The sequence below is a fragment of the Perca flavescens genome, chromosome 13, assembly GCF_004354835.1.
Source record: "Perca flavescens isolate YP-PL-M2 chromosome 13, PFLA_1.0, whole genome shotgun sequence".
NCBI classification, from domain to species: Eukaryota; Metazoa; Chordata; class Actinopteri; order Perciformes; family Percidae; genus Perca; species Perca flavescens.
In genome coordinates, this window is record NC_041343.1 from 2,494,648 (window position 1) to 2,521,338 (window position 26,691).

Here is a 26,691-nt window from a genome sequence, read left to right on the forward strand (position 1 = left end):
ACGCAAACTGACCAGTAGAGGCTATCAATCGCAAACGCACCTTTGATCTCAAATGATATGGATAATAAAGCACACATGTGACCAAACAGATGGAAAATGTAACAGAATTAGCCTAACTGTCACTAAAGCCAGGTCTATCCAATATTTAGCTAAAGGCATAATCTCAGATACACGCAGGGCAGAGGTGGAGGCACATCTGTAGGCTATCATCTGTATGCAATTACAATATGTAAACGTTATAAGAGGTTAAGATTGACCAGGAAATAGACCCGCCATTTTCCTTCAAAACCCTCAGTCCATTTAAACCACACGTGTCAAACTCAAGGCCCGCGGGCCAAATCAGGCCCCTCGCAGGTTTTGATCCGGCCCGCATTTCAATTTAGGTTCACAATAAATTTAGGCCCACCTAGTTTTTGGTGCTTTTATTTAATTACTTGACATTTTTTGGTGCATTTTGTGACATTTTTGGGCGGTTTATGCTTTTTTTTTCAATGCTTTAGGCTTTGTTTTAACGATTTGGACGCTTTGCTCAATGTTTTGCCACTTTTTCGGAAGTTTTTGACGCTTTTTACAATGGTTTTGTTTTTTTTGGCCTTTTTCCAACTTTTTTGGCGCTTTATTCAATGTATTTGTCGCTGGCTGAGGAACTTTATTGTCAAACTTTTTGGGGGCTTTATGAGGCCCAAAATGTAAGTGAGAAGACTACAGTATATGAGACATGGAATAATACAGTCAAAATATTTGACTTTTTCTCTTAAATAAACACACGTCAATAATCTCTACGTGTCTGGCCCTTAATAGGATTCTCATTTTCCAGTGTGGCCCTCTGGGAAAATGAGTTTGACACCCCTGATTTAAACGATTATTTAAACCCAGCAGGGGGAGGCGCTGTAAAATACTGGACAGAGTTCAGCGTGGGAACCAAAGTAAGCGAGAATGAGAGTGTATCAAAGTAGACAGTTAATGGCGACATGACCGGAAGTGACATCAGTGGCCTCCAAAATAAAGCCTCGAGGGAACCCTAATCACTGGTTTTAACCATAGACTGTATATTAACAGTCTATGGTTTTAACAGGATGGGTGATGAACACATTACACTCACTAGCTTAATTTGTAGGAGCAGCCCACCAACATCACAAAGTGTGGGCTTTTGAAAATATAGGCTACAAAAACACACCATTTTATTAATTTAGTTAAATTTGATTTATAGTGTCAAATCATAACTAAGTTACCTCAAGACACTTTACAGATAGAGTAGGTCTAGACCACACTATAGAGTCCAATCAATTCTCCCGAGAGCATGCATTTGGTTGGACAGGTTCGAGGCAAAAACATCAAACCAAACCGTTTTTCTGCATTTTTTTTTTAGACAGGATGAAGGCTACCTTATTTGAGCAATTTTACACAGGTAAAAAGTGGAAGTCCTTGAAGTTTGTGTGTGTTGAAGAATATATCCTGATCAAAGATAACTCATACTCTGCAGAATACTGCAGAATACTGCAGAATACTCTGCATGGCAATGCCATGCAGAGTAGCCTATATATCTTAAGATAATGAGCTTCGGATGTCATAGTGGTTGTTCATTTTACATCACTTTCTTTATTTTTCCACTTTCTAAAGTGAAGATTACCTGCTATTTATATATGACTATAACACTGAAGGGGGAAAACATGCTAGTATAGTCATCTTTTTCTTTTCCTCTTTTCTTGAATTTTCCTCAATTGAGCTTTTATTGTGGAAAACTGTGTCCGGAAGTAACATCTATTTTTATTCGGTCTCTGCATTTACCGTTACGGTATGTGACTGAGAAAGGCTTGTACGTTACGGGAAGAGGAGAAGAGACTGTAGACGAGGGATCGATTATAAGACTGGGTTCGTATCTTTCAGTTATGGAGATTTTATGGATGGTTCTTACTGCAGATTCAGTCAGTGTCTTTAACTAAAGTCGGATGGATTTTATCTCCCATCCGTTAGCTAGCCAGTTAACGTCAGCCTACAACGTAACGCCTGTGCTGCCGTCTCATTATTTCGTCTCTGTCTGTCTCTCTCTTGTCTCCAGTGTTTTCAGGTGGCACAAAGCCTTTGGAGATCGACACCGTCCACAAAATCCAAGTTATTCCGCTGGATTAGGAAACGTTTCTGTAACAGTGACCGTTTATTTGATCCGATACGGGATGTCTGGACAGAGCATTACAGACAGGATAACCGCCGCTCAGCACAGTGTCACCGGCTCGGCGATTTCCAAAACTGTGTGCAAGGCGACCACACATGAAATAATGGGACCAAAAAAGAAACATTTGGATTGTAAGTATCCGGTTTATTGGTTATTGATATAGCTGTTTTTAATCGATTTTGTGCTTTAACCTGAATCTGAATGATGTGTCTTGGTTCTGAGGCCTGCACTTAAGTTACATGTAACTTTAACGCTAACGTTACATCAATGTAACCATTCTGAGATAGTTGGTCTACTATTCAAACTAATATACGCGTTTCTGCAGACATTCAATAGCTAGAAGTCGTTCATTTCATCTTAAATAGTAGCATGGCTAACCGTTTTGACAACTGACAAGCAGTTTGCCAATGACATTGTTAGCAGCTGGGGTCCTTCGTGCTGAGTCGTTTGTAACGGTACATTTTTTTTCTTCTTTTAAATTATTAACCATATTCTCTAGACAGCCACATTATTTGCTTGGGCATACACAAATACTTGAATCCGAGTAGGGAACCGTGTTGGCTAGCTAGCTCTGGAGATATATGACAATATATACTTGATGTAGCAAGTTAACAAAAGAGTTAACTTACCTAGTTGAAAAGGCAAACTTTCATAGCATATAGGATCATAAGTTCAGCCTGAATTGTCATGAATCATACTTCGATTTGCCGTTAAGGTTCCACCAAACAACTCCCATTTAAGTAATATTTCAGCTCTTAGAATGGCCAATAAGTCCCACTATCTTCTTCTGCTAAAACATGCAATGCAGCAGGTAGCAAGCCGAAGCTCTTAAGCTAGGCATTGACTTTAAAATAGTAGCTGCCTGCCTTAACTTTTGGCTTATTGAGTCGACTGCTATATTATAAAAGGCATACAAATTATGTTTTATGTATTTGTTTGTGAGAATGACACATACTGAGGCTACACATATGTGATTGTTTTGAGACTCTGATTAATTTAAAGTCAGTAGAATACACTGTGTATGCCAGCAATTCTACTGACTGTTGAGTGTGTACTTAGTGGCTGTAGGGTTGTGCACTTATACAGCTTTATCAAGAGCACACATGCAAATAATCAGAAGGGTCATCAAGACCAGATTAATTGTTACCAACTTTAACAGTCATTCTCTTTCAGTGCAATCAGAGAGGTTTGACTGGTGAACAGTTGACACAGCCTTTGCACATCCTGACCTTTGGGTAGCGTTTGAGTCTGTATCTTTTCCCCGACCTCCATGGTGCTGTCGGGGGCTCCAAAGTCAAACGGATCTCATGCATACATTTCCCTGCTTATCTTTGGTATTATTAGTTCATACTCAGCATGCATAGGATCATGGAGCTTTTAAGTCCTAATAGCATTGATGACTGGTTCCCCCATACATTTACTGTGAACCAGTTTCGACAGGATTGTCAATGAACTATCAGCTTAATTATTGTCAGAGCAGCTAAGTCAACCCTGTTTCCAGTGTAAAAACAAGAACTCTCAGACAGCTGAATATGAATGTGCTGCTCCACTCTGTATAGTTATAGTATACTTTTACCAAGTTGGTAGCACTTTGGTCCACAAACAGTAAAAGTGCAGTGCACCAACTATGCAAATTGCTCATCGCAGTTTAATTTGAGTAGCATCCATCAGTCAGCCTGTTGTATAAGGTTCTCAACTAATTCCTGTTTTTACAGCCATATTTATATTTGAGTATTCTCATGTCAGTTGGTTGTAATTTGAAATGTGGTATTATCTATAAGAAAATATCGTGTTCAGTGTAGGAATTGATGAATATATCATTTTTTTCATCACAGTGCTCTTTGCTGTTATATTAACTGCAGCCCCTTGGTACGATGTGGTATCCACCTCTATTTACCTTTTTATATGTTTAGGCCTAGCTTGAGCAAGAAGTGCCATGTTTGATGATGGAACATGTGGGTTTTTGAATACCTCCACCGTTCAGCTGATGGAGTATGCAGTAATGAGATCATGTCCCAGTGACCTTGCTGATTCCAGACAAGCAGGTGATGCATGGCTCCTCTGTGGAACTGCTGAACTGAAGCCTCTCCCTGAGGTAATCTAGAGACCCACTGCCCAGCCGGAATCTCACTTAGGTTTGAGGTATTGAAAGAGGGCTGAGGAGTGCACTTGTGTTAGGAATGGCGGCTAGACACATCAGGGCTATACCTGGCTGCTCAGGAAACTCCAGTATTCCTCTTGTCTGGGTTGCAGGTGAGATATGGCCCTTAGCACAGTCTTCGTTGAGTTTGCGCTGTACCACAGTTCACATTCTTTAACACTGGTATGCTACATAAACTCGGTCACATAATGTCAGAGAGACTCTGCAGTTACCTGACAGGGGTAAGGGAAGGGTGAACAAATCAACCTCTGCTGCCAGCTTTAGCTTATTTACTTGCATTTTTGTTTAAAGTAAGTGTGACATTACTTGTACTAAGTGGGTTTAGTGCAGTTTATTCCCCCAGCAGTGTCTATGAAACTACAGACTTTTGGACATGTGTCCACCGTTTTGTAAAGTGTAGTATTTCCTACACTGAGAGTTTCTATTGGCTAGTGGGCAGCCCCAAGTGCATCGCAGCAATGTTTTTTTGTTCAGGTTAATTACCATTATGTAAAGTTCATTACACACTGCTGTTAAAGTGCTCAAAGGTCTCTTATTAGGTAATGAATATATGAAGTCAGCAGTGGCTGTTGACCTTTGGTATTGCCATAAACCTCTTCATTCAAGAGACAATTCCAATAGGATTTGTAGGCCATATGATGTCCTGTGGTCCGTGTTGCATTATTTAGAAGCTGCAGGTACCCATGTGTTAATTGATATTGGTGTCACATGCTTTCCAATCTGATGTACAGTCGTAGTGGTCAGAGAGGCTGCCTCAAATGTTTTTTTCTGCTCTATTCACAGAACTTAGCCTTTTTTTCCCTCCTGCCTCCCTTCTCAGTTTAGTGGATATTACATTAGAGGTAGACATCCAGAATAGTAGGTCATTTGTCAGTGTTTTAAAGTTTTGCAGCAGAAAAAAAACTCATGTTGGGACATTCTTTTAGGCAGATGTGAAACACCACTTCCTTTTGAATATTATGATTGGTTCACACACACATAAGCAGTAATGTCTCTAAGAACATTAGAGTGTTCTAAAGCTGTCCTGCTCATATCAATTTGTGATGACTTTGTTTTCACTCGAGAGAAACAGCCTTGCAGTAGTGATACTTGCTAGCAGTAGTTTTATATTTTAGTCAAAGAGTGCATGTGTGAAAGGGCTTGGTGATTGGAGGTTTACTACAGGCTATACACCTCCAACAAGACATTTGCACTACTTCCTGTTAAAGGTTACAAAGGGCTTGGCAAATTATTCTGCTTACGTGGGTGGTTGAAATTTGTCTAGCACATTGTTTAGTCCTATTTTTTTTTACATCAATGGCCCATTAATGATTGAGACTATAACCAACTACTCAAACTGATCTGCTTTTGTATAAAACATATACATTCAGTGACTAAACTTATCCTAGAAAAGCCCATGTATTAAAAGCAAGTAATGTTGAGAAAGCCTCACCTCTCCACCTTTGGGCGATCCATTTGTTTACTGTTTGACACACTTTGTAGTCTATGAGGTTATTGAGTGAGGTGCTAGTCTAGATGTTCTGACAGTCTAGTCCACACCCCTGGCCTACATGCAAATCTGTATGGAATGAAACCGCAGCGCTTTGAAAGCTCTCATTCATCTCTCACCTGTTTTGAGTTTGATGGCTTGATTGTAGCCTTGGTTTCATCTGCTTCTCTGTTAGCTCCATTTAACTCTTGCCCACTAAAATTCTATGGCCAGTGAGGCAGGTTTACATGGCTGGCTGTGGTCTGACATTGTTGTTCTGTTAAACTACTTAAAATAGGAATCTAGGTTTACTGAGTTTCTGAAATTGTGGTGGTAAACTAGGTTTAGGCCTACAGTAAGTGCAGTGCCAGATAATCTACTGGGAATGAAATGGTTAAATGTTTAAGTGAAGGATTTAAAGGCATTACAAAAATGTTGACATGTTCTAGAAATAAAATGCAAAATCTCTAATTTCTAGAGCAGGTTTATTTGAGGGGTCAGGAGTGACCGTTCATAATTGTAGTTTGGTGTTATTGCTTTACTTGGCAATTGTATTAGCACCTGCTTGTACAGCATGTAGTATTGTTAAATTAATGGAGGGTACATGTGTTAAATCCCAATATTAGGTAAATCATTAGCGAACAAGATGAGGGTGATAACAGTGCTTTACGATAAAAATGTTTCACCTCCTCAGATCTCCCCAGTCTTGTAATATCTTGGCCTCCCAACTGAGGTGACGGTGGTGGCCAGTCTCTTTCTTCCCAAGTTTGTACTCCCTGGAACATCAGTCATGGCAGGCACACTAATATACATCTGTACATGAGCACCCTCCCAGAGGCCCTACCCCCCAGCTTCACCCGCCCCACGCTAAATGCAGTGCGCACAAGGAGCATGTGACTGCAGTGGCATCAAGTGACGGCCCTTAAAAAGAGTGCTGACACATTGTCCACCAGGTGAGCTGAATGGAGCCCACTGTGAAAGGCCTGTGAGATTCAATAGCATGACTGAAGCTAGCTGTCATGACGCGCTTGCTCCTGTATTCCACCAGAGCCCAGTTATGGAGCAGAGAAGTTAACCGTAGTCCTCATAAATCCGCTGAATTTACAATTCCATCACAAAGAAAGCGGAAGGAAACGGAAAACGCATGCATTCGGTGGAATATCCTGCAGCACTAGAGCAATCCTGGAATGGGAACGCAAAGTATATAGACTAGTCAACATGTGACACCTGTCGGTCATCTAGGGCTGTCCTCGACTAAAGAAATTCTTAGTCGACTAACACTTATAGGATTTTCTCGACTAATCGATTAGTTGATTTAATTGACAGAGCTGTGAGCTTTGAGAGGTGGTTAAGACTAGAAAAGCACAATATAAATGTAGTTAATTAACCATCTGTAAAACTGAGTTTCTCCACAATTAATCCTGCAAAAGCACCACTTTAAATCTTGTGTTTACCATAAATGTGCTCAGAAGTTTCTTGGAAATAAGTAATTAAGCATGAATAAGCATAAAAAAATGACTAATGGACTAAAGAAATCTTAGTCGACTAAGACCAAAACGACCGATTAGTCGACTAATCGACTAAGAGGGGGCAGCCCTACTGTCATCTGATTCTTTAATCTAAACTGTTTCAATTTTATACAGTATGTTTCAACACCGAATGCTTCATCACAAAATAATAGCTAGCAGGACACTGCCCGTCTTTCAAGCAGATTGCAGCACCTCGTTCGTTGGGTAGACTCGGTTTTCATTTTGGAATTTTGATATTACTTTTTTGTTATCAATTCAGTAGAATAACATAATCCTTAAAAATAATGGCCCAACAGAGCCCAGTCATGTGCAGTGTGCGCAGAGTGTCCATTTCAGCTCAGTATGCTGTTGTGTACTGTCGCGTTTCTCTCCTCACACACTCATGCGCAGGTGTGGAGCTCAGAGAAAGGTGCACTTATGACTCCATCGGCTGTCTGCTAACTAGTTGCTCTCACTACTATTATTAGCTGCTCTGTCTCAACATTGTCAAGCTGAAAAAAAGGTGCATACAGGCTAAAATTCGCTTTGGTATCGGGATTACGCTATGAGAAGAAGTGGGCTATCCCTTCCATCTCATCTGAGGAGAAATGTCTGGCTGAGTCGAGTTAGAACCGAGCAGTCTGTGTAGAGGTCTGTATGATTATACTGAAGCAGCCAGATCTCATTTAATCAAGGTAGATGAGTATTTTTGGCTTGGATTGTAAAAGAGAGCTTGCAATCCCAGGGTTTTCTCTGGGATTTTAGAGCGCTTAGGTGCAGGTGACGTTGTAAGCTCATTTGCATATTAGAGACGTCATTGCTAAAAAAAATTTGCACAAATCTTAGTGCTTATCGGTTGCAGCAAGGGAGATATATTTTTTTTTTTAAGATTGTTTTTATTAATGTTTTTTGACAACTTATGAACAAAAATGTAAAAATCAACACCCAAAATACAAAGCAAGGGAGAGATTGCTAAAGCAAAACGTGGAGTAGGAACTTGTCACTAAAATGACAATAGTTTGTCCACCTTAAAGGTCAGCCCACCCTAAGTTACGGATACTCTATCCATCAAAGATCCTTTATACTAAAGAGAGCGCATTTCAAGCAGCGGCAGTGGTATGAAACGGTACACACTTCCTGTCCCCTAAAGGGGCGTGGCCTTGTTTGACCGTGTAGTGAATGTTGTGTGGATGAATAAAAGTTACATTTGAATAATTTATTAATATGGTTTGTTGCTAAAGTTAGATATTTACAGAGCTAAAAGACATATTTAGCATCACAGAGATAAGTTTTGTTAGGGCGTTCATAAACGTTAGCTGACGTTAGCTTCTCTGTGTTGCCGAGTCTTGCGAGAGTTTGATCCTGAGACCGAAACGGGTCTCAAACTAAGTTAATTTTCTCCTGATGTGTCCGTCTGAAAAGTGCTATTTTAGTGTCAGAATGTTCTGGAGATATGTGGCTTGTGAGAAATAACATAATCTGTGTTCACATTCACTTCTCCCATTGGAATCAACACACTCAGAACCTGCTGCTAGTCTCCTAAAGAGGCGTGGCAGTGGCGTAGCCCACGTGAAGGATACAGGAAACTACCTCGAGTTGGGGTGTCTTGGTTCTAAACCATCTCTGGTTCCATTTACTTCAGAAGTCAGAAGCTGGAGCTGGGAATGACGTCACACCCAAGTTGACTGCGTTCCATTTAACAAGTCTGAATTCACTGTGGGCTTAGCTCTAGCCAAGTTAGCCATTGTTAGCAATACCAGTTGATAACAACACATTAGGCTGTTTTGTGCATACAAACAGCATAACAACCTGTCCATAGATATAAGTTGGACTGGACTGTGTGTACGAACGACTTAGTAAGACACAAATAAGACCGAAGCGCTAATAAACTGTATGTTACTACAGCTTTCACTACTGTTGATGCACGGAGCAGCCATGTTGGATTTTGAGTTCGGGGTACTGTGAGGTTGTCTGACTTTCCAACTCGGAATTCCGAGTTCAGGGGGCGTGTTTCAGACTTTGAACTCGGAAATTCCGACTTCCAAGTACAAATGGAACACACTATGAGCCCGTGCTGCTATGCTATCCTCCTTCACTTCAACCAGCAGGTAGCAAGCAAGACACGGGAACTTGGCTTGGGTTTTAAGGAGTAGTAGCATTTATTCCCCGACAGATAAACTGTACACAGACTGCACTGCTACGTTCACAACTATAATTAATGTCATACACTTTGCTCTCTCTCTAATGCACACTCCCTAACGGGCTGAAGAGAACGAGTGGACGGCCGTCCTGTTCGTATTATTTTATACCGTCTATGGTTCATACGCTAAGGCGGTGCGCAAAATTGCTTAGGCGCTGCGTCTATGCTATATAATGGCAAGGAAAACCCTACAAAACTAAGCTCACAGATAAAAAAAACCTGTTTTGGAGAACATCTTTTTATAGGATATATTACATAATGCAAAATATCTGAGTTTTGCACTGATGTTGGTATAGTTTTAAGGGCTCAATGTGTGCTTTAGCCCACATTATGTTCAGAGTAACTGAATCATAATGATAGACATTTCCTGAAGCTGAGAGTGTTCCTAAAGCAAGCCTTGGATTGCCAAGGCTAAACAGCCAACAGGAAGTCATTACATAACCCAACCCCTTTCCAGAGCAGGGGAGCAGAGCTGATCAAATGTGAGATTGGCTGGTATATGTTTGATGTATTTCCTGGCAATTATGCTGCTGATTACAAGCATACAGAATTCCAGCAATCACACTTGGCCACTGGAATGCCTTAACTGTTATAATCATGTAAACATGTCATCATGCAAACATGTTATAATCATGTTATCTTGAAATTCCGCAACATTTCCAATCTGAGCTGCATCTAGTTGAGAATTGCTTGGGCGTTATCCAGAAAGGAAGTACACACATTTCGCAAACCCGCTAAGTAAAAGCTTAATTTAAATGCTGACCTCTGTGTCATAAAGTGTGTTTTTGTACCACAGATCACTAATTAAAAGTCAGTGGGTCCTTGTATGGTCTTCTTTTCTGGTGCTTTGTATATTTTGCTAGCCTGACGTGGTCCTACTCAGATTCTAGTCAGAATGTGAACTTCCCGACCTCAAATTTTGTGGGCGGGGCTAAGTTCGGCTGGCATCCAGGCTAATATTTTGCATGTGCTTCCTTAAACATGAAAAGCTTTGTCGCTGGTATCTAGCAAACATTTGGGAACCAACTTTGTTTGATGTGTTGTGGGCTCTGTTTTAATAAAGCTTCTTATTTAGCAGATATGGTTGAGACTCAACACCACCTATAAAATCTGACTATTTAATGGAAGTTACTGGCAATATAGCAATATAGCACAGCCCTAGTCATCAGCATTCATATAAGTTAAGAACTTTATCATTAACGCAGTTCACTTGTTACAGCTCAACAGTAAAAAAAGCAAAGGGAAAAAAGTGATTGAGTGGTAAATAAAAATGAATCAGATAAAAATAAGTCAAATTTATACAACTTTCACTTGCACAGGATATGTATACAAATTGTTTACAAGAACGTCCAGTTCTTTACAGATCTTTTGCTCTAAAAGTACACTCGATTGATGCATTTAACTTTAAAATGTACAAAATGTTCCATATTAAATTCCTGTAGCATAAAGAAAAGGAAAATTGCAATGTCAGTTTTTTTTTTTTTTTTTTTTAATCATGCACCACCAACTAAAAAATGCAGCTGTTTTTTTTAACATATTAAAGCAACATTATGCAACTATTTTATCTTTTTTTAAAAGGAGTTTTAAAATCATTTTGATGTTTCACTGACTTGTTATAGGGAGATGGTGCCTCTTGTTATTCACATTCTGCACCCTGAACACCTGGTTTGCAGGATGTAACTTTGGTGAATGGTACAATCTCCAGGGCGAAGTGCGTAACGCTTTAAGGCATCAAATCACAGACCACCAACTATGTCATTGATTTTGGTGAAACTGAATCCTATTTTATAGAGTCAGATTCAGATAGTTTGTCATTCAAGCATGTTAAAAACATTAAGGAACAGAATTTGTTACTCAGACTCCGCAGCATACCCAATAAATACGTGTCTTAGCTAGAATATAAAAAAATAGTAAAATCTAAAACCCATTATTATAGTATACTTTGCTAAAAGTAAAGTTAACTGCTGCTAACTGTAGCTGCCATGAGCTAATTAGCTCAGTTAGCTCTGCTGCCAGGACTGGGAGCTAGGAGCACTGGGGGAGTGTTGGTGTTTACACCGCTAGCACAGGAGCTTTGGACAGCTGGGAGAAGGAGGTTTAAAGGGGGGGCAGGCGAAGCTGGCCGATCAGGCATCGGAAACGGTTTCAGGAGTCTCGAAGGACATCGTAGCAGAGACCGAGAGGACGCCGTACAAGAAAAGATCTCAGCTAACTTTTAGTCGTAAAATAAAAGCCTGCAAGACAGATGAGCCGAGTTGCCCTTCTTGCTGTTGGACTAGTTAGTAATATTTGCTGGCTTGCTATGTTTTGGGTTACACTTGCTTGATGTTAGCTTGATCACTACTGCACAGACTTTGGCTCCAAAATTACAAGATGTTAGCGCCTGTATCCGGGATATTTTGGCTTAGCTAGTGGATATTTGATAGAATTGTAGCCCTCCGTCCGCCTGAAGGGTCAACTCGTCAGTTTTTGTTGCAGCAGATCTTGGCTGTGCAGCCCCACTCTGGAGTGGCAGACTCTTCTGCAGTTAGCGCAGACAAATGGAGAGGGGCCTGGTAGAGGAGTGGAGGCTGCTGCTCACACTTTCCTCTTCTGTCTCTACTCCTGCAGTACGGAGGAGCGCCTCTCCAGTCTGCCTCCAAATGCTGCGCTCATTTGCGGCTTCCTCCTAGTTGTTGGTGTCTGCCTACCTACTTCATGTAGCGTACGCAGACATCCTTAAAGCGTCGGCACGGGTGAACCTGTCGGCAGCTCACTGCCAGGGTGGCTCCAGCGAGCCAACAGGGGTCCATCCCGTGGATGTGGCCAAGCCAACTGAGACTACGCTGGCTCAGTTAAGTTCTTGTTGAACCACACTCTTTTTGACTGCTTGGCCATTACTGCGACAGCCGTCGCAAGACGGATACTCAGTTCAGCGCACAGTGACAGGTTGCTGGAGACTCTGTACTTAGCTAGCTAAAATGTATGCAGGCCATTCCAGTGTGTGGGTTCTATAAGCTTCTGGTTACAGTGCATTTGATTACTTTTTATTGTGTGCTTTTAGTGGCCTAGCCAACAAATGAAAGAGAGCAGGAAATAATGTTCTTTTTGTCTTATCTGGCACACTGTGTTTCAGGAATTTTTGCTGACAGAAGACTTTAAATGCCAAGAGCTATGTTAATGTTGTCTTTGGAAATAATTGCATAAGGATGATGATTTTTAGAAAGCTGCCTTCAAAGAAAATGTATTTTGCGTAGGCTTTTAACAATTTCACTTCTGTTTCAGTAAGCATACATTTTAGGGAAGTTGGTGGGTTCCACACAATGGCCATTTCACAACGTTAGTTTGACATATTCTCAGAATACCACAAGGTAGCTCAACCCAGTCAGCAACATTTAGCAGCAGAGGCAATTATGAGAGACAGCCGTAGAAGAAACAAGCCGCTGCTCTCTCTAACCACACTCAATGCTGCAAAGTGGAGCTCTTCCTTTGGGTTTCTAACTCTTTCAGACCTTGTTCAGCAGAGCATATTTGAGCCATATGTCATTCACACTGCAGATTTCTGATGAACTTAAAGGTCCCATGACATGGTGCTCTTTTATATAGACCTTAGTGGTCCCCTAATACTGTATCTGAAGTCTCTTTTATATAGACCTTAGTGGTCCCCTAATACTGTATCTGAAGTCTCTTTTATATAGACCTTAGTGGTCCCCTAATACTGTATCTGAAGTCTCTTTTATATGTCTCTTTTATATAGACCTTAGTGGTCCCCTAATACTGTATCTGAAGTCTCTTTTATATAGACCTTAGTGGCCCTCTAATACTGTATCTGAAGTCTCTTTTATATAGACCTTAGTGGTCCCTTAATACTGTATCTGAAGTCTCTTTTATATAGACCTTAGTGGTCCCTTAATACTGTATCTGAAGTCTCTTTTATATAGACCTTAGTGGTCCCCTAATACTGTATCTGAAGTCTCTTTTATATAGACCTTAGTGGTCCCCTAATACTGTATCTGAAATCTCTTTTATATAGACCTTAGTGGTCCCCTAATACTGTATCTGAAGTCTCTTTTATATAGACCTTAGTGGTCCCTTAATACTGTATCTGAAGTCTCTTTTATATAGACCTTAGTGGTCCCCTAATACTGTATCTGAAGTCTCTTTTATATAGACCTTAGTGGTCCCCTAATACTGTATCTGAAATCTCTTTTATATAGACCTTAGTGGTCCCCTAATACTGTATCTGAAGTCTCTTTCCCGAAATTCAGCCTTGGTGCAGAATTACAGCCACTAGATCCAGTCCCACAATGAGCTTTCCTTAGGATGTGCCATTTCTGTGTCTGTAGCTATTGAGGAGGGGGGGGCAGCAAGGTGGAGAGTGGGGGTGTGGCCTTGACCAACTGTCGCTTTGCTCATTTGAAAGCCATGATGTCTCTCTCTCATGGGTGGGCCAAATTCTCTGGGCGGGCAAAGCAGAGAAAGGGGAGGTAACCTTGTTCCTTATGACCTCATAAGCCACTGGGGGACCGTAGGCAGGCTGGAGGAACGCATATTAATGTTTAAAAAACCTCATAAAGTGACATTTTCATGCCATGGGACCTTTATGAGTTGTTTGTTGGGCTTGGTTTGACATATTACAAATTGTTCTGTTTCAGATTAAAGCAGCAGTTTTTAAACTCTGGCAGTGCTCAATAGAATGCAGCAGAGGTAGTCACAGAGCCGTAACGGCACCGAACCGACGTCTGTGTGAAAGGAACAGCCGGCATGGCGGGACTACATGCAGTACGATGTGCGAGTCGACCCACAGGACGGTCAAAAAGTGACAAAAACAGTGTTCTAAGTAGCCAAATCTTATTAATAACTTACAGAAACATTGCATCAATAGTCCACATTCTCTTTCACTCGTTCTCTCCTTCTCTCAAACACATACACGCACACTAGGGCTGACCCGAATGCTTCGACGCTTCCATTGTTTTAAAATGTTCCTATTATATATGCATTACCCCCTAAATCCTGAATTAGGCCTGTCGCTATAGTCAATAAACCAACAGGGTTTCCACTATGTACATGTAGGGCGCACCGCTGCTCCTTCAGCGGTTTATGAAAAGTCATAAAGTCGTAATGACACGACTCTGCAGAGCCGTCTGCTCTACTGAACTCAAGCGAACTGTCATCAGCTCTCTCTCCCCTTTTAGGGTGAGCAACTGGAACAGTGACAGGACGTCATCACTCGTGAAGTCATGGCAACCAAATACACAACAGGGCGAGTACACTTGTCACTCAATCTTAGGCAAAGTGACAAACGGCGACGAAAGCTGCGACATGAAATCCGCACTGACACGGTCCCTCTGCCTTTGACTCCCCGCTGCAGGAGACGCTGTATTCCTCCGACATGCTGTATTAACGTTACGGTTTTAAAACCGGTTTGCATGTTATTGGTTAGGGGTGGGGGTGCATACCGCTCAAAACCAACATGAAAAACATAGCTAGTAATGTTCACTCAGCATTTAGTTTTGTTAAACTGTGTGTAAAATGAGCGGTGACCTTAAATTACCGGTTTCAGGTAACGGCACCCTACGGACTACGGTACCGTCTATTTGCTGGATGATTCAAGCTAATGGTCGGTGGCTAACAGCAACATTATTGTTCATATTTTGGCACAATTTTTCTGACCGTCGTAGTGGTCATAGTGACTGAAAGTGTGATGTGAGATGCTAAAAAGAAACTGTTTTCAGGTAACGTTAACAATTTGATTGTGTTTGGTTTTTTAAAATGGTCTCTCAATGACAGTATTATCGTTTATCGCAATAATTTCTGGGAGAATTTATCATCCAGCAAAATTTGTTATCGTGACAGGCCTATCCTGAATAGCCAATGAAATAAGGAATAGTAATCCCACATCATTCATTTATGTATCAACATTAATTAAAATTCAGATTTTTAGGCAGAGAGCTGTTTGCTGTGTCTGTGGGGGTTACCAGCACCGAAACTGAAAGTTTGACCACGTGAGGGCTAGCAACTCAGCTGCAACCATGTCTGGAATAATTTCAGAATTTGCAAAGATGACCCCCAAAAAGCCGAAAGCCAGATATACCAAACAAAACTGGTATATTACAAATCTACGAGTTTGGCAAATCGCCAGGGGCCTCATATATAAAAGACTGCGCAGCTTTCATACTACAATATGGCGTACGCACAAAACTTGAAAAGTACGTATGCACCGAAATGTTCACGTATATAAAACATATGCCAGGTCCTGCACACATTCATACATCTTCCTTCATACATCATAATCAACATGAAATAGAAGGCGCATGAACAAAAAAAGTGGAGTGGCAACTGGTGACAGGTCGGTAAATGCCGTGGGCTCTGAGAATCGAACCGCGGCAGAAATAAAAAAGATGCTGTCTGATGTCAAAGTAGAAATCAGGAGAGTCCAGCAGTTGTCCACCTGTGAGCAGCGGGGTGCGCACAATAGCTGTATACAGATGGTGACTCTATGCATTTCCTAAGAGGATTTTTTTATTTATTTCATGGCCTACAAATTAAACAGTTAATAGTATTTCCTGTTTGGGTTTTGGCCTTTTGATGTGAAACATTATCTACATGAATGATCAAACGTTTATGGTGTATCAGGATGTAATTTTTTTTTTTCGTTAGACAACATTAGAGTAAACTTTATTTTGTAATATTTGGTGAGTTTTGGCAATTGTCAGTTTGAATTTGCCAAGTTACAGAGCCAGACAAGGCTTTGCGGCCGGCCCCGCACATTTCTTTAGGGCACGTTGACTTTTATATCACACGTGTGTGCTTAAAAACCAGCGTACGTAACCTTTTCGTGCGTAGGCCCCAGAAAATTAAGTAACTGCTTAGCCTTCATAAAGTATTTTGAGTTATATTTATATATTTTTTATATAATTTGGTTGATGTGATTGTCCAATCCATACTGACTTATTCCATTATAAATACTTAACTAAATTAGTTTTCATTTCAGCTCCATGGTAAGAAATCAACACTTTGAGTCGGAACACTTGCATAACATATGGTCACTTGGATACAGGAAAATAGGGAAATTTAGTTTCTACTTGTCTGTACATGAGAAGACTTTTCCTCTTGCCACTCTCATTTCAGTTTATCTGTGCGTAATCAGTTCAGTGGCTTCAGTCTAGGGCTGGGCGATATGCAGAAAATCAAATATCACGATATTCTTGACCAAATACCTTGATGTCGATATTGCGACAATATGGTAGGATTGACAGTTGGTGCTTTTAACAAAATATTATTTGCACAATGAGATTTTTGCTAAATCATCAGAAATGTCGATTTAATGACAAAGTGTGTAAAGGCAAATAATAGAACAGCTAGAACAGTCTGTTGAGGTCAGAAAATTATATCCCTTTACTCTAATGCAGTCTTTAAAACCAGGAAAAATCCACACTTAATGTATTTACTATATCCAAAATCTAAGACGATATCTTGTCTCATATCACGATATCAATATAATATCGATATATTGCCCAGCCCTACTTCAGTCAGAGATATTTTAAGTTTACTATAACTTGTTTGTCTGATGAGCAAGAGCTGCTAGTTGTTATGATTTGTCTTACATACAAAACAAACTTCAGGAGAAAACAAAACAAAAATCAGTGGAGAAAGTTGGTGGTGTGTTTGTACTGGCCACAGCCATTTCAGTTCTGCTGAAAAGGCCTTTTGTTGTCACATGGGTGGCCTATTGTGTATGTAAAAAGCAAAAAGCCTTTTGTGTGGCTTTCAACAAACACTGAGGAGGATTCATAGACCACCAATTTAAACAGCCCTCAATGGGTTACACAGCTGCCTCATACACAACAGTTAACATTAACTATTAACTTAAAGAAGCTATTTCTATCGTTTCATGGATGTGGCTCTTTAGACTGAGACGGTTGGAAAGAATTCTGCCTAAGTAGTGACCGTTGTCAGCTGGCCACGGACTACAGCTGGAAATTAGTCGTAGAGACTAAAGCTGCTCCTTTTAATTTATAGTAATACCACAGCCAATAAAACACAATTAGAAACATGCAATGGGGATTTAGAATGGAACTTGTAAGTGTTGCTCTTATTTTCACATCTTGTGGAATCGGTAGGGGAGGAGAAGATCCTTAATCTCCCTTCAAATCCTAAATTGACAGTGTTTCCTTTAGGATTTATTTTAGCAGTGGGGAAAATAGAATCTCAGGACGATGAGCTGACTGACAAGTTGAACATTGTCCAATTAGAACAGACCCACCGCGGTGACGTTTTTGGTGGAGCTGTTCGTTTAATAGTCGACTCGGAAGAAAGTGAACGTTTTGACAAACCACATCAACACAGCACAGTATGTGGAGTTAAACTGGACGGGCCCAATAAGCCAAGGGGGGGGTGTGCGCATTATGTCGGCAGGATAATTTAAAAGGCAACCGCGACTACATTGTTTATCAGCCCTATTTTTGATACCGTGGTGGCAGAAATTTTGCCATGGCGGGCCGCCACTACAAAATCAACATAGAGGAAACACTGATTCACATAAATCTTTATTTGCATTGTCTGCCAAGCCTCTTTTTGGTCATCTGATGGGGATGGATATTGTATAACTGGGATCATTCTCATGTTAGATGATTTCGAGAAGAGGACAAAAGGCTGTCAAACGATTCCATTTTAGTTTTTTTTAGTTAATCGCGATTAATATCATTAAAATCATTAACCGTGGAAAGCAACTCTTACCAGTGTATATTGATTGCGAATCAAATGAATGCAAGGGAAATTACTTTATGAACTTGACTTTAAGATTTGTTTTTGTTTATTATTTATTTACTGTAAACAAAAGAAAAATGTGTGAATCTGTCATTATTGCACAATTCCTCCAAATAGCTAACTAAAAAACAAAAAAATCCCTATCCTTACCAGAGTCAATGAACTCTAAATAATTTGGATTACTCACTGATGTCCAGTGATCACCGGTTGATGACACAGCGTTTGCACTTTGCAGCAGTTCCGGTTGGGCTGCTTTCTCCGTGTCGTCCAGGCTGGCCCCCTCGAAAGCAATGTATAAGACGGGTCGGAACATGCCAACCGTAGTACTTCTTTAAGACCCGAGTCTATTACGATGCTGACAGATCTGCGGTTAGTTGCTACCTAACCCTATAGTAATTTGGTTTCATCAACAGGTCGGCGAGTAGCACTTTCCAAAAAAGTGCTTTGCTTGAGCCCACTGCATCAACCTGAGTCACATTAATTAGCTCGTAGATAGTAGCTCAAGCTTGACGTGCTAGAGTGATATTTTAATCGCATCGCGATTAACACATTAATGGTGACAGCCCTAGACAAAATAAATACATAATATCTGATTATAACTGACCTGTCCTGGGACTGTAGAAAGCAGGTAATGTCATTCAGGAACTGTCAGGGTTTACTGCTCAGGACTTTTTTCATTTATCACATCACAGCTTCATTGCAGAAGAATGTCTCTTGTTTCTGTTTATTTGCAACCGTATATGGGCACAGGCCCACGGTGTTTCCCACAGAATTAGATGCTATTTGTGGTGGTATCTGACAACCTTGACTACCCAGCTGTGTTCTATAGTTTAACTTATAGCTATCCTTACTAGCTAGGTTTCTTACATGCTTGCTAATAACTTAATGGAATTAGGGCTGGGCGATATGGCCTAAAAACAAAATCTCCGATATTTTTCGCACAGTGTCAGATCTGTACAGAGCACCGAAACAAAAACACGGACACATTACCGACACTAAAAGGGGTTCCGTGCCAAGTGAACCCAAGTTGAAGTGAAAATCCATTTTCATTTTTAAACATCGTCCTAAACCAAATTTCAAATTAATTCATGACGCCCAGCTCTAATTTAAAAAAGTTGGGTTTCTGCGATTGACAACGCTGTGTTAAGAACATAGATAGACTAACTTATCAGAGCCAAATTGAATGCATCAGTTTGGGTGTTGGGTTTAGGTGTTCATGATACTAACCATTTGTGAACTTCAAATTGATTCTTCTTCTTGGGAATAGCCAACAACAGTCCTTCCTCCCGTGCATGATCATGTTTTGATTCAGAGTGTGCACGGAGAGGACGGGCAGTTCACAGACGGGTCTGTTGTCAATGTGTTAGTGCGAGAGCGGGTCAAGGAGCGGCTGAGTGTATCAATGCTCTGCATGCAGCTCTCCTTTTGAAATGAGATTTTACCCATTTTAAATAGTAAAAAAGAAATAGAAAATCAATATGTGACAGTCGATGGTAATATTTTGGCGGGCCACTACAAATATATCAATGTATTGGAAACACTGTGGCTTCATAGCTTATCATCCAGTTCAAGATGTGCAGTTAAGAATGGGCACCCAGCAAGGAGAGTGCGTGAATATATATATTGCCGGCTGTCTGATAATGCGTGTTTCGAATTTGGTGCATTTTGTGAATACGCGTAGCCTGTGTAAACCCTGACGAACTTCCGGCAAATTTTAGATTTGCTCTGCAAGTCAGTCTGGCAAAGAGCCCATTCAAACCCATTTCCAATGTCCCCAAAATCGAGGCACCATTCACAACCGTTGAGGAGAGCTTTACGCGACGACGATAGCGCAGCGACGGCGAGCAGCTTTTTGTTTACATTCAACGTGCCGGCCACCGAAGCGCAGCGTCACCCGGATCGTTGGTCTGATTGGTTGAAGGGCTATCCAATGCGCCCAGAGGCATTTGAGCGGCGTCCGTTGGTGATGCCCCTTTTCGTCAAAACTTGACATTTTCAGCGTGTAGCTTGCTAGCTTGAAGTTTGTTGTTGTTTCCAAAGAAAATGGATTTTGAGAATGGCAACACACAGAGCGAGGAAGCAGACACACACACAAACAAACGAAGCTCCAAGCAACAAAGGGAGTTCCAAAAAGGGATGTTTTTTAAACGGGCACTGCACTAGATCTATCAACTGTTGTCAGCATGGTGTTATGAAAGGAAACCGATAAAAGAAAATGAGTACACTACATGGATAAAATCTCAGCTTTCACTGAGCAGCAAATGTGTGTGTGCTTCCTCTAAGGTGCTGTGCATTGATTGCCTCAAAACTCCCATTTTCCTTTTCTCTCTTTCTCCTCCCTCAGACTTGATTCAGTGCACAAATGAGATGAACGTGAACATCCCTCAGCTGGCTGACACACTGTTTGAGAGGACCGCCAACACCAGCTGGGTGGTTGTGTTCAAGTCGCTCACCACCACACACCATCTGATGGTCTACGGCAATGAGGTCAGCACTTAACTGTTCTCCACCTTTTGCTTGAATTGAAATATCAAAGGATTTTTGTTAAAATAACTTATCTGATAAATATTTGACAAGTTGACAACATACAGTATGTTGGCATGGGGTATGATATTGTTCTCTCATAGTGCACTAAAAGTTACATGCCCACAAGTAAAGCTGTTCATTGCACAACAGTTGGCTGTTTCAAAAGCCTCATTTTTGGTAAACTCCCCTTTTGCAAGAATAAGGAGTTCCTCATATTATGTTTGTTTTTTTGCAGAGATTTATACAGTATCTGGCTTCAAGGAACACACTATTCAACCTCAGCAATTTTTTGGACAAAAGTGGTCTACAAGGTATATTACTAACACTGTACACATTCTGCAGCAATAAGCCTTTGAATACTCAGCCAATATTCATCTGTGGCGTGACATGCATCATGACCCCCTCACTTCTTTTCTTTGTAATGTAGGCTATGATATGTCAACGTTCATAAGGAGGTATAGCCGCTACCTGAATGAGAAGGCTGTGTCCTACAGACATGTTGCTTTTGACTTCACTAAAGTGAAAAGAGGGTAAGGATTTTTCACTCCTTAGCTTTCACTGTGACTTACTGGGGGTGGTGGGCTTGACTTGTACCTGAGCCACAGAGCTTGATGTTAATGTTCTAGTTCCAGAAACTTGGCATCCTTTTAGAATGAAGGCTGGTAACACTGAAAGTTAACATTGCATTACTTGTATTTCCTGCTAAATATATTGTGACAGTTTTGAGTTGCATAAGCTCATCAGATATATGCCGCTTTTTACCAATACAGCTCCATTATTCTGGAAATATTTTGCTTCACATCATAATTTTTAAGCCAAAATACTCCTGTATAGCAGATATTTTCTTTTCACCGAATCATCTTAGGTTTGATGGATTTTTTTCATACTCTGTGGTGGGCCTGGGCATAAGGGCTTTTTACACTGCATATGTGTAGCCTCCTTTTACACACACACACACACACACACACACACACACACACACACACACACACACACACACACACACACACACACACACAGACCAAGGCTATATGATTCATACTGCACTTCTACTAGCCCTGAGTTAAATGTCCATTGCAACACGTGACTAATGTTTACATTCTAGAATGACGGTGACTACTCTTTAACAGTAAGCATTCCATTTGATAGATTTGGTAGTTTATAGCAAAATGTTTAAGCTGTTGTAACCGTTTCATGTATATATCTGGAGAATGTTAAAACCATTAGCGCCATGCTCCATAAACATATAGCAAGCGTCAGGGTTCATAGGTTTTGAAAAAACCTGGAAAAGTTATGGAATTTGAAAAATGCAAATTCCAGGCCTGGAAAAGTTTTGGAAACATAAAAAGTCCCAGAAAGTTTTGGAAAAGTCATGGAATTTTTTTTAACACAGCATAATATGTCATTAATAAATTTATTATAAAGGTCGTCTTAACCTCAACATTCTATTCAGGGAGCGATATTATGAATCCCACTATGAACCACATAAATTGTCATTCATTTTATAGTTAAACCTCTGTTAAACCTGTGTTAAACTTTAACACAGATTTGTATTCGTTTTGTATAATGTCGACTGACATTTTCAGGAACACATAGTCATGGAAAGTTGCCAAAAAGTATTGGTTCAAATGCGTATGAACCCTGAAGCGTGCTGATGACGTGGTGAAGAAGTCGTGACGAAGAAGTAGTGTGATTGGACAACAAAAACGTGACGCAAATTCCATTAGCCCTGTTTCACCCTAGTAACTTTCAGCCCCGTGTTTAGTCTTTTTTTCTGGGGTTAAGCCCACAAACTCAGGGCTAACCCTGCTCCGGACCACGGCCAGCAAGCCCTAGGTCAAAGAGGTTAGCCCTCTTACAATGTGTCAGGATTGTGCCAGTGTGAATACTTTCTTAGCCTGGGGCTAAGTGTAGTGTGAAAAGCCCAATAGTGTACCTTATTTGACTGATTATTATGCATCTATTGCAGTGTAACTATAGTTATTACTCTACTCTAGATTTGTACATTTCATTATCAAACATCACTCTACACTGCAAGGAGAGATAGCTTCACTGATACTGTACATATGTTTTTGTGTTGAGTCAATGACTTAGAGATCATAAGGATCAGCCATGTTCATTTACAGCACAAAATCCTCAAATACAACAATCAAGACTAGCCCATTTGTATCGGTGGCGTAGCATTCTCTTTCCTTTTCTTTCCACAGGGCTGATGGAGTGATGAGAACCGTGAACACAGAGAAACTCCTCAAGACCATCCCTATCATCCAAAATCAGATGGATGTGTTACTTGATTTCAATGTGAGTGCTCAGTATTTTTAATTTCTTTTTATTCTTTATTTTATAAAGGACAACTGACATTAATTAACATTTCTGTAAATGTGCCAGTGTTAGCCAGCCAGCTAATTTTCAACTGTAGTCCTTTGGCCAGATGATTTTAGACCAGAGCAACAAGAAACCGCAAGACATTAGTACAGGTTAAACTATACAGACAGAAGTCAACAAGACACATACAGACAGCTAGAGCATTTGCATTACTTTTTTCACTTGTTTTTTGAAAGTCAATGTGAAGTTGAGGATGGTATTGGCTGCACGGTTTGGCTAAAATCTAAAAAAAATCTTTAGATGACACTTGAAATTAGCATTTTTGTGACTTAGTGGGTATTCAAAATGGTTGCTTTTTTTTTTTTTTTTTTGGTGCAAAGGGCAGGACACAAAACAGAGGTGTTGACATACAAAACAGGAATAGACAGAAATGGGAATGTAGACGAAATGAGACGGAACAAAGCCAAACAACAATATTATTGTTATTATAAATATGCAAACCAGTCGTTGTTACTAAGGGTGGTTATGTAGGGTACATGTTATATGTAAAGAAGAGACCGACGAGGGAGGAAAGAGTGAGCAAATAATAAAACAAAATGCATAATAATTATGAGGTGCCAACTTGTTTTTTAATATTGTTTTATAATAATAATCATAATAATGCCTTGAAAGATATTAATGTGATTGTGTAGGTTTACATGTACAATTACATTTCGTTTGTCAAATGGAAGTTAATCCCACAAGGGAGAGTGCAGAAAGATATTGGGTAGCAGCTAGTGGTTGGGCTTTGGTTAGAGGCATTAACGACGGTTGGATGGTGGATGGTTGTTGATTATATGTGACTGTGAATGAGTGATTAATTAGTGAGTGAACATTGAACTGTATATGTTTAATGCCGAAAGTGTAATTTTGGGTTCTTTCAAATCTGTTTTCCTATGTTTGTATGTGTAAGTGACGGATAGGAAGATCAATTTTTGAAATTGGTCAAGTGTTAAGCGTGAACACTGTAAGCCCAGGCTGCAATGTAACCCTATGGAGCAAATGTGCATCTTCAATTTGGTCCACTAAAAGTTCTGTTTTTGCCGCTGACAGACTCAGATTAATATTCTAAGTGTCTGACAGCATTATGGAAAGGATCCCTACACAGATAGACCTTTTAAAACAAAAAAACTCTTTAAGACCTTACTGTTTAACCAGAAACGGCTCATAGGTCACTAACGCTAAACCCATCAGACTCCATTTAAAGGGGTGATAGAATGATTATATAGGGTATTTCACACTGTTCCACTCCTGTTTCCTGGGCTGAAAATGGCCCGAGTGCTATTTTATGGGTCCTAATAAAGCCCTGTGAATTGGCCTTAGAATGAACGACATGTTTTCTGCCTTATATGGTATGCTTATGAATATTTGGATGAGCTGCACGCTGATTGGTTGCACACACACACACACACACACACTCACACACTCTAACACACACAAGCACACACAGACAGTGTTGCACACACACACCCACACACACAATCCCTATTTTTCTCAGACACGCCCGGCTGCCGCTGGCTTCAAACTTCATTTCGGCCGAGACATAAACTCATCAACTAATGTTACTATACAAAGCACTAGATACAGAGTTTCGTTAGTTTATCCATCCTCCAGTGTGTCGCGCACACACACCTATGCTTTCGACACTGTGTTCCCCGAGGATACATGTTGGAAAAAATAAAGTTAACGTACTGTGTACCGCCGCCGGCAGGCAGCTTCTGCGCACCGCCCATTGCGAGTCCACTGCGCTGCTGCATTAAATCCACGTCCCGCTCCATTGTCCGATGTCTACTCCTTCTAAACACTTTTTTTCTGGGCCAGTATTCCGTATCTCATGAGAGAGCTCCAGCCAGCACGCAGCGGGGTCTGAAGGTGTACAGTCCGGGAAGCAAGCCAGCTATCCGGGCAGGCACTGGCCTCTCCCACGTCTTACTGTGGAGCTTCTGAAGTCTGAAACAGTCGTAGTAAATTTGCAATTAGCCATCAATTTTTGTAAAACGGCCCACATTTGAGCTCTGCATAGTTGATTTCTCGCATAAAAAAGTCTCAGAAGTGAATTTAGTGATGAAATATCAGACGAACAATGTAACATTTCTGACATTTCTAGATTCACTAGACAAACTGATACCAGATCAGTGGGCTATGTAAATGTTGGGGTGTGAGACTAGAGCCAAATGAGGAGGAGCCACCGAGTTGACATCAACTCGGTGGCTCGTTGAGATTTGCCCGTTTCAAATTGTGAGATTTGCAGAGGAAAGAGGTGCAAATGTGATTTTTGAGGATCTATGTATGTCCTATTTACCCACTATTACTATTGTTATTCATCTAAGACAAGGTAAAATCTGTTTTGCATTCTATCACCCCAATACTTTTAGCATGTATAGAGCCAACATATTTTCGCTTGTAAATCGGTAAACTGTGTTTATTTCAACTTGTGATGGTTGGGTAAGTGGTAAGACGACCCAAAACAGCTTTTTATAGTTTTATTTTGTTTGTCGACTTTGAATGAAGTGTATTTTACGATGCTAAAATTACAGTTTATTTACATGGAGTCTGGTGGCTTTAGTGAACGTGATTTTGCAGATGTTTTTATATTTAAAAAAAGGATCTTACTCTTTAACAGAAAGGTTGACCTCCTTAGAAATCCTTTCCATAATGGTGTCAGACACTGAGAATATTAATCGGAGTCTGTTAGTCAAGCGGTAAAATGAGCACTTTTGTGAAGGTAAATACAAGCTGGACAATTACCCTATTAACTTACATTGGAGCTTGTTTCACTGCTGCCGACTGTGGAGATCTCGCTTAATACTGGACCAATGTCAAAGATTGTTGTTCCTAGAGCTGGGCAATATATCGATATTATATCGATATAATGATATGAGACTAGATATCGTCTTACATTTTGGATATCGTAATATGGCATGAGTGTTGTCTTTTCCTGGTTTCATCATTTTCTGAACTTAACAGACTGGTGTAACTGTTCTATTTTTTGCCTTTACCCACTTAGTCATTATATCCACTTTACTGATGATTATTTAACTAAAATCTCATTTTGTGAAAGCACCAATAGTCAACACTACAATATCGTTGCGGTATCGATATCAAGGTATTTGGTCAAAAATATCATATTTGATTTTCTCCATATCGCCCAGCCCTAGTTGTTCCCATCAGTCACTTAGACATAAAAATAAAAATAGGGTCCAGGTTGAAAAAAACCAAAGTTACCCTTTAATAGAGTGTCTGTCTTATATGTTTAAACTGATTGTGCTCAACAGCTCCACCTCTCTTCCAGGTCAATGCCAATGAACTGACAAATGGTGTGATCAACGCAGCCTTCATGCTTCTGTTCAAAGATGCTATCCGACTGTTTGCAGCATACAATGAGGGCATTATCAACCTCCTGGGTAAAAACAAGCATTTGGGTTGGCGTTCCCTTGCAAATTGAATATTTGGACTGTGGGCTTTTCCTTACTGTTTTGTGCTGTATGCTTGAAGGGATCACTACAGATGAGGGAGTGTGGCCATGGGGCGAAAGTCTAAATG

At 40.4% G+C, this 26,691-nt stretch overlaps 1 protein-coding gene across 12 annotated transcripts in view; it reads left to right on the top strand.

The window, feature by feature from the left end:
- The first annotated feature begins 1,763 nt into the window (after positions 1-1,763).
- picalma (phosphatidylinositol binding clathrin assembly protein a) overlaps positions 1,764-26,691 on the top strand; it is a 43,741-nt gene continuing 18,813 nt past the window's right edge. For all 12 annotated transcript variants that reach the window (XM_028594712.1, XM_028594713.1, XM_028594714.1 and 9 more), the window contains exons 1-7: positions 1,764-1,872; positions 2,060-2,304; positions 20,603-20,745; positions 21,020-21,095; positions 21,212-21,314; positions 22,992-23,085; positions 26,441-26,552. In XM_028594712.1, the coding sequence (XP_028450513.1) occupies positions 2,175-2,304; positions 20,603-20,745; positions 21,020-21,095; positions 21,212-21,314; positions 22,992-23,085; positions 26,441-26,552 (658 nt within the window). In that variant the 5' untranslated portion in view covers positions 1,764-1,872; positions 2,060-2,174. The remainder of the gene's footprint in view (positions 1,873-2,059; positions 2,305-20,602; positions 20,746-21,019; positions 21,096-21,211; positions 21,315-22,991; positions 23,086-26,440; positions 26,553-26,691) is intronic.